This window comes from Poecile atricapillus, assembly GCF_030490865.1.
Source record: "Poecile atricapillus isolate bPoeAtr1 chromosome 32 unlocalized genomic scaffold, bPoeAtr1.hap1 SUPER_32_unloc_4, whole genome shotgun sequence".
NCBI classification, from domain to species: domain Eukaryota; kingdom Metazoa; phylum Chordata; class Aves; order Passeriformes; family Paridae; genus Poecile; species Poecile atricapillus.
Genome location: NW_026708984.1, coordinates 3,775 through 20,145, shown reverse-complemented (window position 1 = coordinate 20,145; position 16,371 = coordinate 3,775). Strand labels below are relative to the sequence as shown.

The following is a 16,371-nucleotide window of genomic DNA, read 5'->3' as shown; positions in this document are numbered from 1 at the left end:
GAAATTCCCAATTTTACCCCCAAAATCCCCGATTTTTCCCCCCAAATCCCTCCCGGGACCCCCCAAAATTCCCGTTTTTTCCCAAAATTCCCAATTTTCCACCCCAAAATTCCCAATTCTCCCCCAAAATTCCCGATTTCGCCCCCAAATTCCCGATTTTCCCCCCCAAAATTCCCGATTTTCCCCCCAGAATTCCCGATTTTCCCCCCAAAATCCCTCCCGGGACCCCCCAAAATTCCCCATTTCCCCCCAAAATTCCCGATTTTCCCCCCCAAATTCCCGTTTTTTTCCCCAAAATTCCCGATTTTCCCCCCAAAATCCCCTTTTTTTCCCCAAAATTCCCGATTTTCCCCAAAATTCCCGGTTTTCCCCCAAAATTCCCCAATTTCCCCCCCAAATTCCCGGATTTTCCCCCCCGAATTCCCGGTTTTTCCCCCCAAAATTCCCGATTTTTCCCCCCAAATTCCCGGTTTTTCCCCCAAATTCCCAATTTTTCCCCAAAATTCCCGATTTTCCCCCCAAAATTCCCGATTTTACCCCCAAAATTCCCGGTTTTTCCCCCCAGAATTCCCAATTTTCCCCCCAAAATTCCCGATTTTCCCCCCAAAATCCCCTTTTTTTCCCCAAAATTCCCAATTTTCCCCCCAAAATTCCCGATTTTCCCCCCAAAATTCCCAATTTTCCCCCCAAAATTCCCAATTTTCCCCCCAAAATTCCCGGTTTTTCCCCCAAAATTCCCGGTTTTTCCCCCCAAAATTCCCGATTTTCCCCCCAAAATCCCCTTTTTTTCCCCAAAATTCCCAATTTTTCCCCAAAATTCCCGATTTTCCCCAAAATTCCCAATTTTTTCCCCCCAAAATTCCCGATTTTCCCCCCCAAATTCCCGATTTTTCCCCAAAATTCCCGATTTTCCCCCCAAAATTCCCGGTTTTCCCCCGCCCCTCCCCCCGCGGGTGTCACACTGTCCCTTTGTCCCCGCGGCGCGCGCGGAATCCGCGCGTGGGGGGAGGGGCGGGGGGGGGAGGGGAAATCGGGGGGTCCCAGGGTGGGGGAGGGGCAGGAGGGGGGTCCCAGCGGGGTCCCGGGGTGGGGGAGGGGAAATGGGGGGGTCCCGGGGTGGGGGAGGGGTCCCGGAGGGGTCCCGGGGGGGTCCCAGGGTGGGGGAGGGGTCCCGGGGGGGGTCCCGGGGTGGGGGAGGGGTCCCGGGGGGGGTCCCGGGGTGGGGGAGGGGTCCCAGAGGGGGTCCCGGGGGTGGGGGAGGGGTCCCAGGGGGGTCCCAGGGTGGGGGAGGGGTCCCGGGGGGGTCACCCCGGGGTGGGGGAGGGGTCCCGGGGGGGTTCCAGGGGGGTCCCAGGGTGGGGGAGGGGTCCCGGAGGGGTCCCAGGGTTGGGGAGGGGTCCCAGGGGGGGTCCCAGGGTGGGGGAGGGGTCCCAGGGGTGGGGGAGGGGTCCCAGGGGGGTCACCCCGGGGTGGGGGAGGGGCGGGGGAGGCGCCGCTGTCGCCGCCTGGGACCGGAGGGACAATGGGGACACTGGGGACTGACACGGGGGGGGAGGGGCGGGAACTGGGGGGGACTGGGAGGGAACTGGGAGGGAACTGGGGGGGACTGGGAGCCACTGGGAGCCACTGGGACAGTGGGGACAGCGATACTGGGAGCACTGGGACAGCAGGGACAGCGATACTGGGAGGTACTGGGGGGCACTGGGAGGGAACTGGGGGGAACTGGGAGCACTGGGAGCGACTGGGAGGGGATTTGGGGGGGACTGGGAGCACTGGGAGGGGATCTGGGGAACTGGGAGCACTGGGGACAGTGACATCGAGAGGTACTGGGAGCACTGGGAGCAACTGGGAACACTGGGGGGGACTGGGAAGGGACTGGGAGGCACTGGGAGGTGACACTGGGGGATACTGGGAGGCACTGGGGGATACTGGGAGGGACTGGGGGATACTGGGAGGGACTGGAGTGACCCCCGTGTCCCCCCCCAGTGCCACCATGAGCCCCCGGCCGCTGCTGCTGCTGCTGCTGCTGCCGCCAGGTACTGGGAGGGGCTGGGGGCTTACTGGTTTGGGCTTTTTCCTTACTGGTTTGGGGGCTGGGGGCACTGGGAGGGACTGGGAGGGACTGGGAGGGACTGGGAGCCCCAAATTCTCCTTTAATGTCCTCAAAGAGACCCCAAAACCCCCAAAATAACCCCAAAAAATCCAAAATAAATCAAAAAAATTCCCAAAAACCCAAAAAATTCCCCAAATCCCCCAAAAATTCCCCAAAATCCCCCAAAATCCCCATTTTTAGACCATTCTTGACCCCAAATTCCCTTTTTTTTGACCCCAAACCCCGTTTTTTTTACCCCAAACCCCATTTTTTCTCACTTTTCCCATTTTTCCCCTTTTCCCAGGAATTCTGGCCGCCTCCTGGGCCCCTCTGAGACCCCAAAATTCCCATTTTTAGACCATTATTGACCCCAAACCCCATTTATTGACCCCAAATCCCATTTTTTCCCATTTTTCCCACTCCTAACCCATTTTTTCTCACTTTTCCCATTTTTCCCCTTTTCCCAGGAATTCTGGCCGCCTCCTGGGCCGCTCTGAGACCCCAAAACCCCCCAAAATTCCCATTTTTAGACCATTATTGACCCCAAATTCCCATCCTATGAACTCCTAACCCATTTTTTCCCGTTTTTTCTCACTTTTCCCATTTTTCCCCTTTTCCCAGGAATTCTGGCCGCCTCCTGGGCCACTCTGAGACCCCAAAACCCCCCAAAATTCCCATTTTTTTGACCCCAAATCCCATTTTTCCCACTCCTAACCCATTTTTTCCCTGTTTTTTCTCACTTTTCCCATTTTTCCCCTTTTCCCAGGAATTCTGGCCGCCTCCTGGGCCGCCTGGATGCCCCTTTAGAACCCCAAAATTCCCATTTTTAGACCACTATAAGCCCTAAACCCCTGGTTTTTTGACCCCAAACCCCATTTTATTGACCCCAAACCCCGTTTTTTCTCACTTTTCCCATTTTTCCCCTTTTCCCAGGAATTCTGGCTGCCTCCTGGGCCACTCTGAGACCCCAAAACCCCCCAAAATTCCCATTTTTAGACCACTATGAGCCCCAAAATTCCCATTTTTTTTACCCCAAACCCCATCCTATGAACTCCTAACCCATTTTTTTCCCGTTTTTTCCCACTTTTCCCATTTTTCCCCTTTTCCCAGGACTCCTGGCCGCCTCCTGGGCCGCCTGGATGCCCCCGGCGGTGTCGGGATTATCGGGATCCTGCGTTTCCATCCCGTGTCGTTTCTCCTTCCCCGAGGAGCTGCGCCCGGGCTCGGTGCAGGGGCTCTGGTTCTTCGGGAGCCCCTACCCCCGCAGTTACCCCCCGGTGGTGGCCCGGTCCCGCCCCGGGGGGGTCCACGAGAGCTTCTCCGGCCGCGCTCGGCTCCTGGGGGATCCGGGAATTCGGGATTGTTCCCTGGAATTGGGACCCCCCCTGAGCCCGGAGCTGGCCGGGCGTTATTACTTCAGGGGGGACCTGGGGGGGTACAACCAGTACAGCTTCAGCGAGCACACCACGCTCCAGGTGCTGGGTAAGTGGAGATCTGGGAATCTGGGAATTTTGGGGAATTTTTTGGGATTTTTTTGGGAATTTTTCTGAATTTTTTTCAATTTTATTTGGAATTTTTTTGGATTTTTTTGGGATTTTTTTCGATTTTTTTTGGATTTTTTTTTTATTTTTTTCTGAATTTTTTGGATTTTTTTGTGGATTTTTTGGGGTATTTTTTAGGGATTTTAAGGGGATTTTTGGGAATTTTTCAGTGATTTTTTGGGATTTTTTGGGATTTTTTTGGACTTTTTTTGGGATATTTTTTGAATTTTTTTGGATTTTATTCAGATTTTTTTGGGATTTTTTGGGGTATTTTTTAGGGATTTTAAGGGGATTTTTGGGAATTTTTTTGGATTTTTTTGGGATTTTTTGGGATTTTTTTTCAATTTTTTTCGATTTTTTTCCATTTTTTTTCCATTTTTTTTCCATTTTTTTTTCCATTTTTTTAAATTTCTTTCCCGATTTTTTTTTCATTTTTCCTGGATTTTTTGGAGGGGATTTTTTGGGATTTTTTTGGGGGTTGTTTTTATCCCGGGGGGGTCCACGAGAGCTTCTCCGGCCGCGCTCGGCTCCTGGGGGATCCGGGAATTCGGGATTGTTCCCTGGAATTGGGACCCCCCCTGAGCCCGGAGCTGGCCGGGCGTTATTACTTCAGGGGGGACCTGGGGGGGTACAACCAGTACAGCTTCAGCGAGCACACCACGCTCCAGGTGCTGGGTGAGTGGAAATTTGGGAATTTGGGAATTTGGGAATTCTGGGAATTTTTGGGGATTTTTTTGGGATTTTTTCTGAATTTTTTTCAATTTTATTTGGAATTTTTTTGGATTTTTTTGGGATTTTTTTGGATTTTTTTTGGATTTTTTTTTTATTTTTTTCGAATTTTTTGGATTTTTTTTTGTGGATTTTTCGGGGTTTATTTTAGGGATTTTAAGGGGATTTTTTGGGAATTTTTCAGGGATTTTTTGGGATTTTTTGGGATTTTTTTGGGGATTTTTTTCGATTTTTTTTTGGATTTTTTTCGGATTTTTTTTGGATTTTTTTCTGAATTTTTTGGATTTTTTTGTGGATTTTTTGGGATTTTTTTGGATTTTTTTGGAATTTTTTTTTTTTTTTTGAATTTTTTTGGATTTTTTTCTGAATTTTTTGGATTTTTTTGTGGATATTTTGGGGGTTTTTTTAGGGATTTTAAGGGGATTTGGGGGAATTTTTCAGGGATTTTTTGGGATTTTTTGGGATTTTTTGGGGATTTTTTTTCGATTTTTTTGAATTTTTTTCGGATTTTTTTCTGAATTTTTTGGATTTTTTTTGTGGATTTTTCGGGGTTTATTTTAGGGATTTTAAGGGGATTTTTGGGAATTTTTCAGGGATTTTTGGGGATTTTTTTGGATTTTTTGGGGATTTTTTTGGATTTTATTCAGATTTTTGGGGGATTTTTTGGGGTATTTTTTAGGGATTTTAAGGGGATTTTGGAATTTTTATTCCCAGGGATTTTTGGGAATTTTTTTGGGAATTTTTCTGGGTTTTTTTGGGGAGGGGGATTTGGGGTTCAGGGGGGACCTGGGGGGGTACAACCAGTACAGCTTCAGCGAGCACACCACGCTCCAGGTGCTGGGTGAGTGAACATTTGGGAATCTGGGAATTTTGGGAATTTTTGGGGATTTTTTTGGGAATTTTTCCCATTTTTTTTGGATTTTTTTGGGATTTTTTTCGAATTTTTTTCGAATTTTTTTCGATTTTTTTTTTTTTTTTTCGATTTTTTTTTTATTTTTTTCGGATTTTTTTCGGATTTTTTTCTGGAATTTTTTGGATTTTTTTGTGGATTTTTTGCGTTTTTTTTTAGGGATTTTAAGGGGATTTTGGGGAATTTTTCAGGGATTTTTAGGGATTTTTTTGGATTTTTTTCGAATTTTTTTGGGATTTTTTTTTATTTTTTGGGGAATTTTTTTGGAATTTTTTTTTATTTTATTCAGATTTTTTTGGGATTTTTTGGGGTATTTTTTAGGGATTTTAAGGAGATTTTGGGAATTTTATTCCCAGGGATTTTTGGGATTTTTTTAGGATTTTTTGGGGGATTTTTCTGTGGTTTTTTGGGGTGTCTCAGGAGGGGGATTTGGGGTTCAGGGGGGACCTGGGGGGGTACAACCAGTACAGCTTCAGCGAGCACACCACGCTCCAGGTGCTGGGTAAGTGGAAATTTGGGAATCTGGGAATTCTGGGATTTTTGGGGAATTTTTGGGGATTTTTTCCCCTTTTTTTTCGATTTTTTTTCGATTTTTTGGGGGATTTTTTTCGAATTTTTTTGGATTTTTTTCGGATTTTTTGGGGGATTTTTTTCTGAATTTTTTTGACTTTTTTGTGGATTTTTTGGGGTTTTTTTTAGGGATTTTAAGGGGATTTTGGGGAATTTTTCAGGGATTTTTTTGGATTTTTTTTTTTATTTTTTTTGATTTTTTTTGGATTTTTTATTGGATTTTTTTCGAATTTTTTTGGATTTTTTTCGGATTTTTTTCTGAATTTTTTGGATTTTTTTGTGGATTTTTTGGGGGTTTTTTTAGGGATTTTAAGGGGATTTTTGGGAAATTTTTTTTTTTTTTTGGATTTTTTTCGAATTTTTTCGAATTTTTTTTCCTATTTTTTTGGGATTTTTTCGGAATTTTTTTGGATTTTTTTTGAATTTTTTTGGGATTTTTTGGGGTATTTTTTAGGGATTTTAAGGGGATTTTGGGGAATTTTTCAGGGATTTTTTGGGATTTTTTTGGTTTTTTGTTTTTTTTTTTTTCCGATTTTTTTTTATTTTTTTCTGAATTTTTTGGATTTTTTGGGAATTTTTTGGGGATTTTTTTTGGATTTTTTGGGGTTTTTTTTTTTAGGGATTTTAAGGGAATTTTGGGGGATTTTTGGGGAATTTTGGGGGATTTTTTTGGGAATTTTTCGGATTTTTTTTGGAATTTTTTTGGATTTTTTTTATTTTTTTCTGATTTTTTTCGATTTTTTAAAATTTTTTTTTCAATTTTTTTTTTTTTTTTTTTTTTTGGATTTTTTGGGAATTTTTTTGGGATTTTTATTCCCAGGAATTTTTTGGGATTTTTCCAGCATTTTATTGCGTGTAAAAGGAGTAATTTTGGGTGATAAAAAAGGGAATTTTGGGGTACAAAAAGCGTGATTTTGGCCGTGTAAAAATGGGAATTTTTGAATGACAAAAGTGGGATTTTTTGGGTATAAAAAGAGGAATTTTCAGATGATAAAAAAGAGAATTTTTGGGTATAAAAAGTGCGATTTTAGCTGTGTAAAAAAGGGAATTTTTGGGTATAAAAAGAGGAATTTTTGGGGTATAAAAGTGGGATTTTTTGGGGTATAAAAGCGGGATTTTTTTGGGTATAAAAACAGGAATTTTTGGATGATAAAAAAGGGAATTTTGGGTATAAAAGTGGGATTTTTTGGGTATAAAAAGAGGAATTTTTGTATGATAAAAAAGGGAATTTTTGGGGTATAAAAGCGGGATTTTTGGGTATATAAAGAGGAATTCTTGGGGTATAAAATGGGATTTTTTGGGGTATAAAAGCGGGATTTTTTGGGGTATAAATGTGGGATTTTTGGGGTATAAAAGCGGTATTTTTTGGGTGTAAACCCCCTGATTTTGGGTGTGTAAAAGTGGATTTTTTGGGGTATAAAAGCGGGATTTTTTGGGTATAAAAATCGTGATTTTGGCTGTGTAAAAAAGGGATTTTTTGGGCTATAAAAGCAGGGATTTTTGGGTGTAAACCCTCTGATTTTGGGTGTGTAAAAGCGGTATTTTTTGTGTGTAAACCCCCTGATTTTGGGTGTGTAAAAGAGGGATTTTTTGGGTATAAAAAGAGGAATTTTTGGGCTATAAAAGCAGGGATTTTTGGGTATAAACCCCCTGATTTTGGGTGTTTTCTCCCCGCAGAGGAGCCGCTGCTGGAGCTGCCGGGGGAGCTGGTGGCCGGCGCCGTGGCCGAGCTGCGCTGCCGCGTTCCGGACTCGTGTCCCCGCCAGCGGCCGCGGCTGCGCTGGGAGGGGGCCCAGGAGCTTCCGGAAGCTTCCGAGCGCGAGTGGCGCGAGGACGCGGCCGGAGCCGCCTCGGTGGTGGCGCGGCTGCGGTTCCGACCCCGGAGAGAGGACGGGGGGCGCAGGGTGGGCTGCCAGGTGACCCTGCCCAACTCCAGCCTCGCCTTCAACGCCGGAATGGCGCTGGATGTGCAGTGTAGGTACAGCCGGACACACCTGGATACACCTGGACACACCTGGGGTACACCTGGATACACCTGGGTACACCTGGGGACACCTGGGGTACACCTGGGTACACCTGGGGTACACCTGGATACACCTGGACACACCTGGGGACACCTGGACACACCTGGACACACCTGGACACACCTGGGGTACACCTGGGTACACCTGGGGTACACCTGGACACACCTGGGGACACCTGGGGTACACCTGGGGACACCTGGGGACACCTGGATACACCTGGGGACACCTGGGAACACCTGGATACACCTGGGGTACACCTGGACACACCTGGGGGGCATCAAAACACACCTGGGGTACACCTGGGGACACCTGGACACACCTGGATACACCTGGGGTACACCTCAGTACACCTGGACACACCTGGACACACCTGGGGAGGGGTTCTGGGGGTCCCTGACACACCTGGGGGTCGCTGCCAGGTGACCCTGCCCAACTCCAGCCTCGCCTTCAACGCCGGAATGGCGCTCGATGTGCAGTGTAGGTACAGCCGGACACACCTGGGGACACCTGGGGACACCTGGGTACACCTGAGATACACCTGGACACACCTGGGGACACCTGGGTACACCTGGGGACACCTGGGGACACCTGGGGTACACCTGGATACACCTGGGGTACACCTGGATACACCTGGGAACACCTGGGGTACACCTGGATACACCTGGACACACCTGGGGACACCTGGACACACCTGGGGACACCTGGGGACAGCTGGATACACCTGGGGACACCTGGGCACACCTGGGGACAGCTGGATACACCTGGGGACACCTGGGGACACCTGGGGTACACCTGGGGACACCTGGGGACACCTGGACACACCTGGATACACCTGGGGACACCTGGGGTACACCTGGGGGGTTTCTGACTCACCTGAGGATGTTTTTTGGGGTCTCTGTCCCCTCCCCCAGACGAGCCGCAGGTGCTGGAGGTGTCGGGCCCCACGGAGGTTCTGGAAGGTTCCGCGGTGGATTTGGGCTGCTCGGCCGAGGGTCGCCCCCCCCCGCTGCTCACCTGGTTCCGGGGGGCTCAGGTGCTGCGGGAGGAGCCGGGGGTGCCCTCGCTGGGGCTGCACCTGGCCCAGGTGAGCCCCCAGGACAGCGGCACCTACACCTGCGTGGCCGAGAACCGGCACGGCCGCAACAACCGGAGCCTGGAGCTGCACGTGGCCTGTGAGAGCTCACCTGGGACACCTGGGGGGAGCTGGGGACACCTGGGGACACCTGGGGGGAGCTGGGGACACACCTGGGACACCTGGGGACACCTGGGGACACCTGGGGACACCTGGGGACACCTGGGGGGAGCTGGGGGGAGCTGGGGACACACCTGGGACACCTGGGGGGAGCTGGGGACACCTGGGGACACACCTGGGGACACCTGGGACACCTGGAGCACACCTGGGGACACCTGGGACACCTGGGGCACACCTGGGGACACCTGGGGGGAGCTGGGGACACCTGGGGGCACATCTGGGAACTCACCTGTCTCACCTGTCCCTGTGTCACATCTCACCTGTCCAGTGCCACCTGTGTCACCTGTGTCACCTCTCACCTGTCTCACCTGTCTGATCTCACCTGTCTGATCTCACCTGTCCCCTCCCCCACAGACTCCCCGCGCCCCCCGGTGCTCAATGGCACCCTGTGGGTGCTGGCAGGTGAGCAGGTGTCCCTCACCTGCCCAGTGTCACCTGTCCAATGTCACCTGTCCAATGTCACCTGCCCAGTGTCACCTGTCCAATGTCACTGTCACCTGTCTGATCTCACCTGTCTCACCTGTCTCACCTGTCCACAGACTCCCCACGCCCTCCAGTGCTCAATGGCACCCTGTGGGTGCTGGCAGGTGAGCAGGTGTCCCTCACCTGCCCAGGGTCACCTGTGTCACCTGTGTCACCTGTCCAATGTCACTGTCACCTGTCCAGTGTCACCTGTCCAATGTCACCTGTCCAATGTCACCTGTCCATATCTCACCTGTCTGATCTCACCTGTCTGATCTCACCTGTCCACAGACTCCCCGCGCCCCCCGGTGCTGAACGGCACCCTGTGGGTGCTGGCAGGTGAGCAGGTGTCCCTCACCTGCCCAGTGTCACCAGTGTCACCTGTGTCACCTGCCCAATGTCACTGTCACCTGTCCAGTGTCACCTGTGTCACCTGTCTGATCTCACCTGTCTGATCTCACCTGTCTCACCTGTCCACAGACTCCCCGCGCCCCCCGGTGCTGAACGGCACCCTGTGGGTGCTGGCAGGTGAGCAGGTGTCCCTCACCTGCCCAGGGTCACCTGTCCAATGTCACCTGTCCAATGTCACCTGTCCAGTGTCACCTGTCCATATCTCACCTGTCTGATCTCACCTGTCCACAGACTCCCCGCGCCCCCCGGTGCTGAACGGCACCCTGTGGGTGCTGGCAGGTGAGCAGGTGTCCCTCACCTGCGGCGCCCGCAGCCACCCCGCCCCCATCGTCACCCTGAGCCGCGGGCGCCGCGTTTTGGCCGCCGCCGTCTACGAGGCGCAGGTGACGCTGCAGGTGCCGCAGGCCTCACCTGGCGACGCCGGGGAGTACCTGTGCAGGGCAGAGAACCAGCACGGGGAGAGCAGCCTGGCCTTCAACCTCACCGTGGAGTGTGAGTTTTGGGGGAAAAAACGGGGATTTTGGGAAAAAACGGGGAAAAAATGGGAAAAAACGGGAAAAAAATGGGGAAAAAATGGGATTTTGGGGAGAAAAATGGGGGAAAATGGGGAAAATGAGGGGGTTTTGGGGGGAAAAGGGACAGGGAGAGCAGGCTGGCCTTCGACCTCACCGTGGAGTGTGAGTTTTGGGGGGAAAAACGGGGATTTTGGGAAAAAACGGGGAAAAATGGGAAAAAATGGGAAAAAACGGGGAAAAAATGGGATTTTGGGGAGAAAAATGGAAAATGGGGAAAAAGAGGGGGTTTTGGGGGGAAAAGAGACAGGAAGAGCAGGCTGGCCTTCAACCTCACCGTGGAGTGTGAGTTTTGGGGGAAAAAAATGGGATTTGGGGAAAAAACGGGGAAAAAATGGGATTTTGGGGAGAAAATGGGGATTTTGGGAAGGAAAATGGGGAGTACCTGTGCAGGGCAGAGAACCAGCACGGGGAGAGCAGCCTGGCCTTCAACCTCACCGTGGAGTGTGAGTTTTGGGGAAAAAAATGGGATTTGGGGAAAAAACGGGAAAAAATGGGGAAAAAATGGGATTTTGGGGTGAAAAATGGGGATTTTGGGGGGGAAAATTGGGGAATTCTCTCCCACCCAGTGTCCTCAAGCCTCCCCATTTCCCAACCCCCCCAAAACACCCCCAAAACAGCCAAAATCACCCCAAAATCCTCTCTTTTCACCCCCAGACCCCCCGGTGGTGCTCCCCGAGTCCCGCTGCTCCCCGCTGCCCCAGGGCTCCGCTTGCTGCGTCTGCGCCCCCCAAACCCCAAATACCCACCCAAAACACCCCCAAATCACCCCAAAATGGACCCAAAACACCTCAAAACACCCCAAAAACACCCAAAATCCCCCGAATTCACCCCAAAACACCCCATTTTCTGTCCCCAGACCCCCCGGTGGTGCTCCCCGAGTCCCGCTGCTCCCCGCTGCCCCAGGGCTCCGCTCGCTGCATCTGCGCCCCCCAAACCCCAAACAACCCACCCAAAACACCCCAAAACACCCCAAAAACACCCGAAATCCCCGGAATTCACCCCATTTTCTATCCCCAGACCCTCCCGTGGTGCTCCCCGAGTCCCGCTGCTCCCCGCTGCCCCAGGGCTCCGCTCACTGCGTCTGCGCCCCCCAAACCCCAGAGACCCCCAAAACCTACCCAAACCACCCCAAAAACACCCAAAATCCCCTGAAATCCCCCAAAATCAGCCCAAAAACACCCAAAATCCCCGGAATTCACCCCATTTTCTGTCCCCAGACCCTCCCGTGGTGCTCCCCGAGTCCCGCTGCTCCCCGCTGCCCCAGGGCTCCGCTCGCTGCGTCTGCGCCCCCCAAACCCCAGAGACCCCCAAAACCCACCCAAAACACCCCAAAAACACCCAAAACCACCCAAAAACACCCGAAATCACCTGAAATCACCCCAAAATCTCCTCTTTTCACCCCCAGACCCCCCGGTGGTGCTCCCCGAGTCCCGCTGCTCCCCGCTGCCCCAGGGCTCCGCTCGCTGCGTCTGCGCCCCCAAACCCCAAACAACCCACCCAAAACACCCCAAATCACCCCAAAAACACCCGAAATCCCCTCAAATCACCCGAAATCACCCGAAATCACCCGAAATCACCCCAAAATCCCCTGAAATCACCCCATTTTCACCCCCAGACCCTCCCGTGGTGCTCCCCGAGTCCCGCTGCTCCCCGCTGCCCCAGGGCTCCGCTCGCTGCGTCTGCGCCCCCCAAACCCCAAATACCCACCCAAAACACCCAAAATCCCCCGAATTCACCCCAAAATCCCTCATTTTCTATCCCCAGACCCCCCGGTGGTGCTCCCCGAGTCCCGCTGCTCCCCGCTGCCCCAGGGCTCCGCTCGCTGCGTCTGCGCCGCCGCCGCCGTCCCCGCGCCCTCGGTGACCTTCGAGCTGCCCTCGCTCAACGCCACCGTGGCCGAGGGACACCGGGACTTCGCCCTGACCGGGGGAGGGGCCGGGGTGACCCCCGGGGTGACCCCCGGGGTGGCCGGAGGAGCGGCCGGAGCCGTGGTCAGCGCCGTGCTGACCCTGCGAGGGGACCTGGAGCCGCGCCTGGCCGTGCTCTGCGCCGCCACAAACCGGCACGGGCAGGCCCGGGAGCAGCTGAGGTTCCAACATCCAGGTGAGGGGTGGGGGACACACCTGGGGACACCTGGGGACACCTGGGACACACCTGGACACACCTGGGGGGGCTGGGACACACCTGGACACACCTGGGACACACCTGGGGACAGCTGGGGACACCTGGGGACACCTGGGGACACCTGGGGGGGCTGGGACACACCTGGGGACACACCTGGACACACCTGGAGCCGCGCCTGGCCGTGCTCTGCGCCGCCACAAACCGGCACGGGCAGGCCCGGGAGCAGCTGAGGTTCCAACATCCAGGTGAGGGGTGGGGACACACCTGGGGACAGCTGGGGACACACCTGGGGACACACCTGGGGACAGCTGGGGACACCTGGGATACACCTGGGGACACCTGGAGACAGCTGGGACACACCTGGAGGGGCTGGGAGCACCTAGGGACACACCTGGGGACAGCTGGGGACACACCTGGGGACACCTGGAGGGGCTGGAATACACCTGGACACACCTGGAGCACATCTGGGGACACCTGGGGACACACCTGGGGACACCTGGAAACACCTGGGACACACCTGGGGGTACCTGGGGACACCTGGGATAAACCTGGGGGGTCTGGAATACACCTGGACACACCTGGGATACACCTGGGGACACCTGGGATACACCTGGGGGGTACCTGGAACACACCTGGACACATCTGGGCACACCTGGGACACACCTGGAACACACCTGGACACACCTGGGGACACCTGGACACACCTGGGGACACCTGGACACACCTGGGGGACACCTGGACACACCTGGGGGACACCTGGGGACACCTGGACACACCTGGGGGACACCTGGGGACACCTGGACACACCTGGGGGACACCTGGGGACATCTGGGGACACCTGAGATACACCTGGAGCACATCTGGAGCACATCTGGGCACACCTGGGGACACCTGGAGGAGCTGAGGGGGCTGGGAGACACCTGCGGGACCCCTCCCCCATCCGTGGGACCCCTCCCCCACCCTCGGGAGCCTCACCTGGGGCTCACCTGTGCCTCACCTGTCCCCTCCCCCGCAGCCGGGCTGGTGTGGGCCAAGGTGGGTCCCGTGGGCGCCGTCGTCGCCTTCGCCGTCGTCATCGCCCTCGTCTGTTACCTGAGCCAGAGCCGCCGCAAGTCAGCCCCGCCCCCCGCCGGCCACGCCCACGGGGGGCCACGCCCACCTGGGGGGGGAGGGGAAACACCTGGGGGGAGGGGAAACGGGGGCCACGCCCACCTGGGGGGGAGGGGAAACACCTGGGGGGGAGGGGAAACACCCGGGGGGGGAGGGGAAACGGGGGCCACGCCCACCTGGGGGGGAGGGGAAACATCCGGGGGGGAGGGGAACACGGGGGGCCACGCCCACCTGGGGGGAGGGGAAACACCCGGGGGGGAGGGGAAATGGGGGACACGCCCACCTGGGGGGGAGGGGAAATGTGGGGGGAGGGGAAAAAGGGGGGGAGGGGAAATATGGGGGGAGGGGAAATATGGGGGCGACGCCCACCGGGGGGGAGGGGAAACACCGGGGGGGAGGGGAACATGGGGGGCCACGCCCACCATGGGGGGAGGGGAAACACGGGGGGAGGGGAAACACCGGGGGGGAGGGGAAACGGGGGCCACGCCCACCTGGGAGGGGGAGGGGGGACATGGGGGAGGGGCAGGTCTGAGGGGGGCGGGGTCACCTGAGAGGCCACGCCCATACCTGGACACACCCCAATAAGCCACGCCCACATCCGGGTATCCCCCAAAGGCCACGCCCATCATGGGACACACCCCTGGGGACCACGCCCCCTTTTATGCAAATGAGACCCGACCACACCCAATGAGCCCCGCCCCATTCAAAGGCCACGCCCCCACAACAAAGCCACACCCAGCCACGCCCCTTTAAGCCACGCCCATCAGAGGGGAAACTGAGGCACAAAGAGGGATGTTTAGGGAGGGGCAGGGGCGTGGTCAAAGCTGACGAGGCCACGCCCCCCCCCCCACCCCGCCCCTGCAGGAAGGCGTCGGGAAGCCCCGCGGTGACCCCGGTGACCCCCCCGGGGGGGCGGGACCCGGAGCCACGCCCCCTGCAGGTGAGGGGGTGGGGGAGGGGCGGGGCGGGGGTGGGGGAGGGGATTTGGGGCCACGGGGGGGTCCGGGTGACCCCGGCGTGACCCCCGCCCCTCCCCCAGGCGCGGTGGCTGCGCGGCGCCGTGGGGCGCTGGGCGCTGGGGGTGGGGGAGGGGCCGGCGGCGCCCCCGAGCCCGCCCCTCCCCCCAAACCCGCCCGGGGACCCCCCGAGGAGCCCCCGGAATACGCCGAGATCCGCGTCAAGTGACCACGCCCACCCACCCCCGGGGACACGCCCACCGAGCCTGGACCACGCCCACATCACCCGGGACCACGCCCACCGAGCATGGACCACGCCCACTTCACCCGGACCACGCCCACCCACCCCCGGGACACACCCCACTGCACCTGGACCTCGCCCACCGAGCCTGGACCATGCCCACATCACCCGGACCACGCCCACATCACCCGGACCACGCCCAACGAGCCTGGACCACGCCCACATCATCCTGACCACGCCCACCGAGCCTGGACCACGCCCACTTCGTCCAGACCACGCCCACTTCATCCAGACCACGCCCATCCTGTCTGGACCACGCCCACCTTGTCCTGACCACACCCACTTCACTCAGACCACACCCACCGCATCTAAACCACGCCCACTTTGCCCGGACCACGCCCACCTAACCCTGACCACGCCCACCACGACTGGACCACGCCCCCTCCATCCAGACCACGCTCCCTTCATCAAAGCCACGCCCACTCCACAGACCACGCCCACCACTCTTGGGCCACGCCCACTCCAGCCGGACCACGCCCACCCTGCCCTGACCACGCCCATTCTGTCTGGACCACGCTCCCTCCACCCAGACCATGCCCACCTCAACAAAACCACGCCCAGATTGCCTGGGCCACACCCACCTCGTCAGAGCCACGCCCACTTTTCATCTCTGGGCCACGCCCACTCCACTCAAACCACGCCCATTTCCCTCCTGGCCACGCCCACTCCATTCAGACCACGCCCATTTCTTTCCTGGCCACGCCCACTCCACTCAGACCACGCCCATTCCCCTCCTGGCCACGCCCACTCCACTCAGGCCACGCCCATTTCCCTCCTGGCCACGCCCACTCCATTCAGACCACGCCCATTTCCCTCCTGGCCACGCCCACTTTGCTCAGACCACGCCCATTTCCCTCCTGGCCCCGCCCCCCGGGCACTTCCGGACACGCCCCCAAGCCCCGCCCCCTCCCTCGTTGTTAATTATTTATTGCCCCTCATTAACGAGCCCCTCCCCCATCAATAAAAGCGGCCACGCCCCCCCCGGGGCTCCGCCCGAATTCCGGAAATCCCGGGAATCTCTGTCGGGATTGGTCGGGAATTTTGGGATTTATTTGGGAATTTTTGGGAATTTTGGGGGAATTTTGGGATTTATTTGGGAATTTTTGGGATTTTTGGGATTTATTTGGGAATTTTTGGGATTTATTTGGGAATTTTTGGGAATTTTGGGGGAATTTTGGGATTTATTTGGGAATTTTTGGGAATTTTGGGATTTATTTGGGAATTTTTGGGGGAATTTTTGGGATTTATTTGAATTTATTGGGACTTATCGGGGATTTTTGGGGAATTTTTGGGACTTATTTGGATTTTTTGGGA

General features: G+C 55.0%; 1 protein-coding gene and 1 long non-coding RNA gene across 2 annotated transcripts; one reads left to right on the top strand and one right to left on the bottom strand.

The window, feature by feature from the left end:
* Positions 1-3,213: 3,213 nt before the first annotated feature.
* Positions 3,214-14,985, top strand: LOC131574014 (Schwann cell myelin protein-like). Its single transcript, XM_058828391.1, is given in 9 exon segments — positions 3,214-3,574; positions 7,520-7,816; positions 8,778-9,038; positions 10,223-10,483; positions 12,331-12,669; positions 13,706-13,802; positions 14,665-14,740; positions 14,840-14,909; positions 14,912-14,985. Coding segments are annotated over 9 exon segments (1,818 nt in total). The 5' UTR covers positions 3,214-3,231.
* LOC131574015 (uncharacterized) lies at positions 9,487-9,947 on the bottom strand. The gene is made up of 3 exons (XR_009276339.1): positions 9,777-9,947; positions 9,610-9,738; positions 9,487-9,567 (listed from the first exon to the last, which is right to left on the bottom strand). It is a non-coding gene; the product is annotated as an uncharacterized LOC131574015 (long non-coding RNA).
* Positions 14,986-16,371: the final 1,386 nt, after the last annotated feature.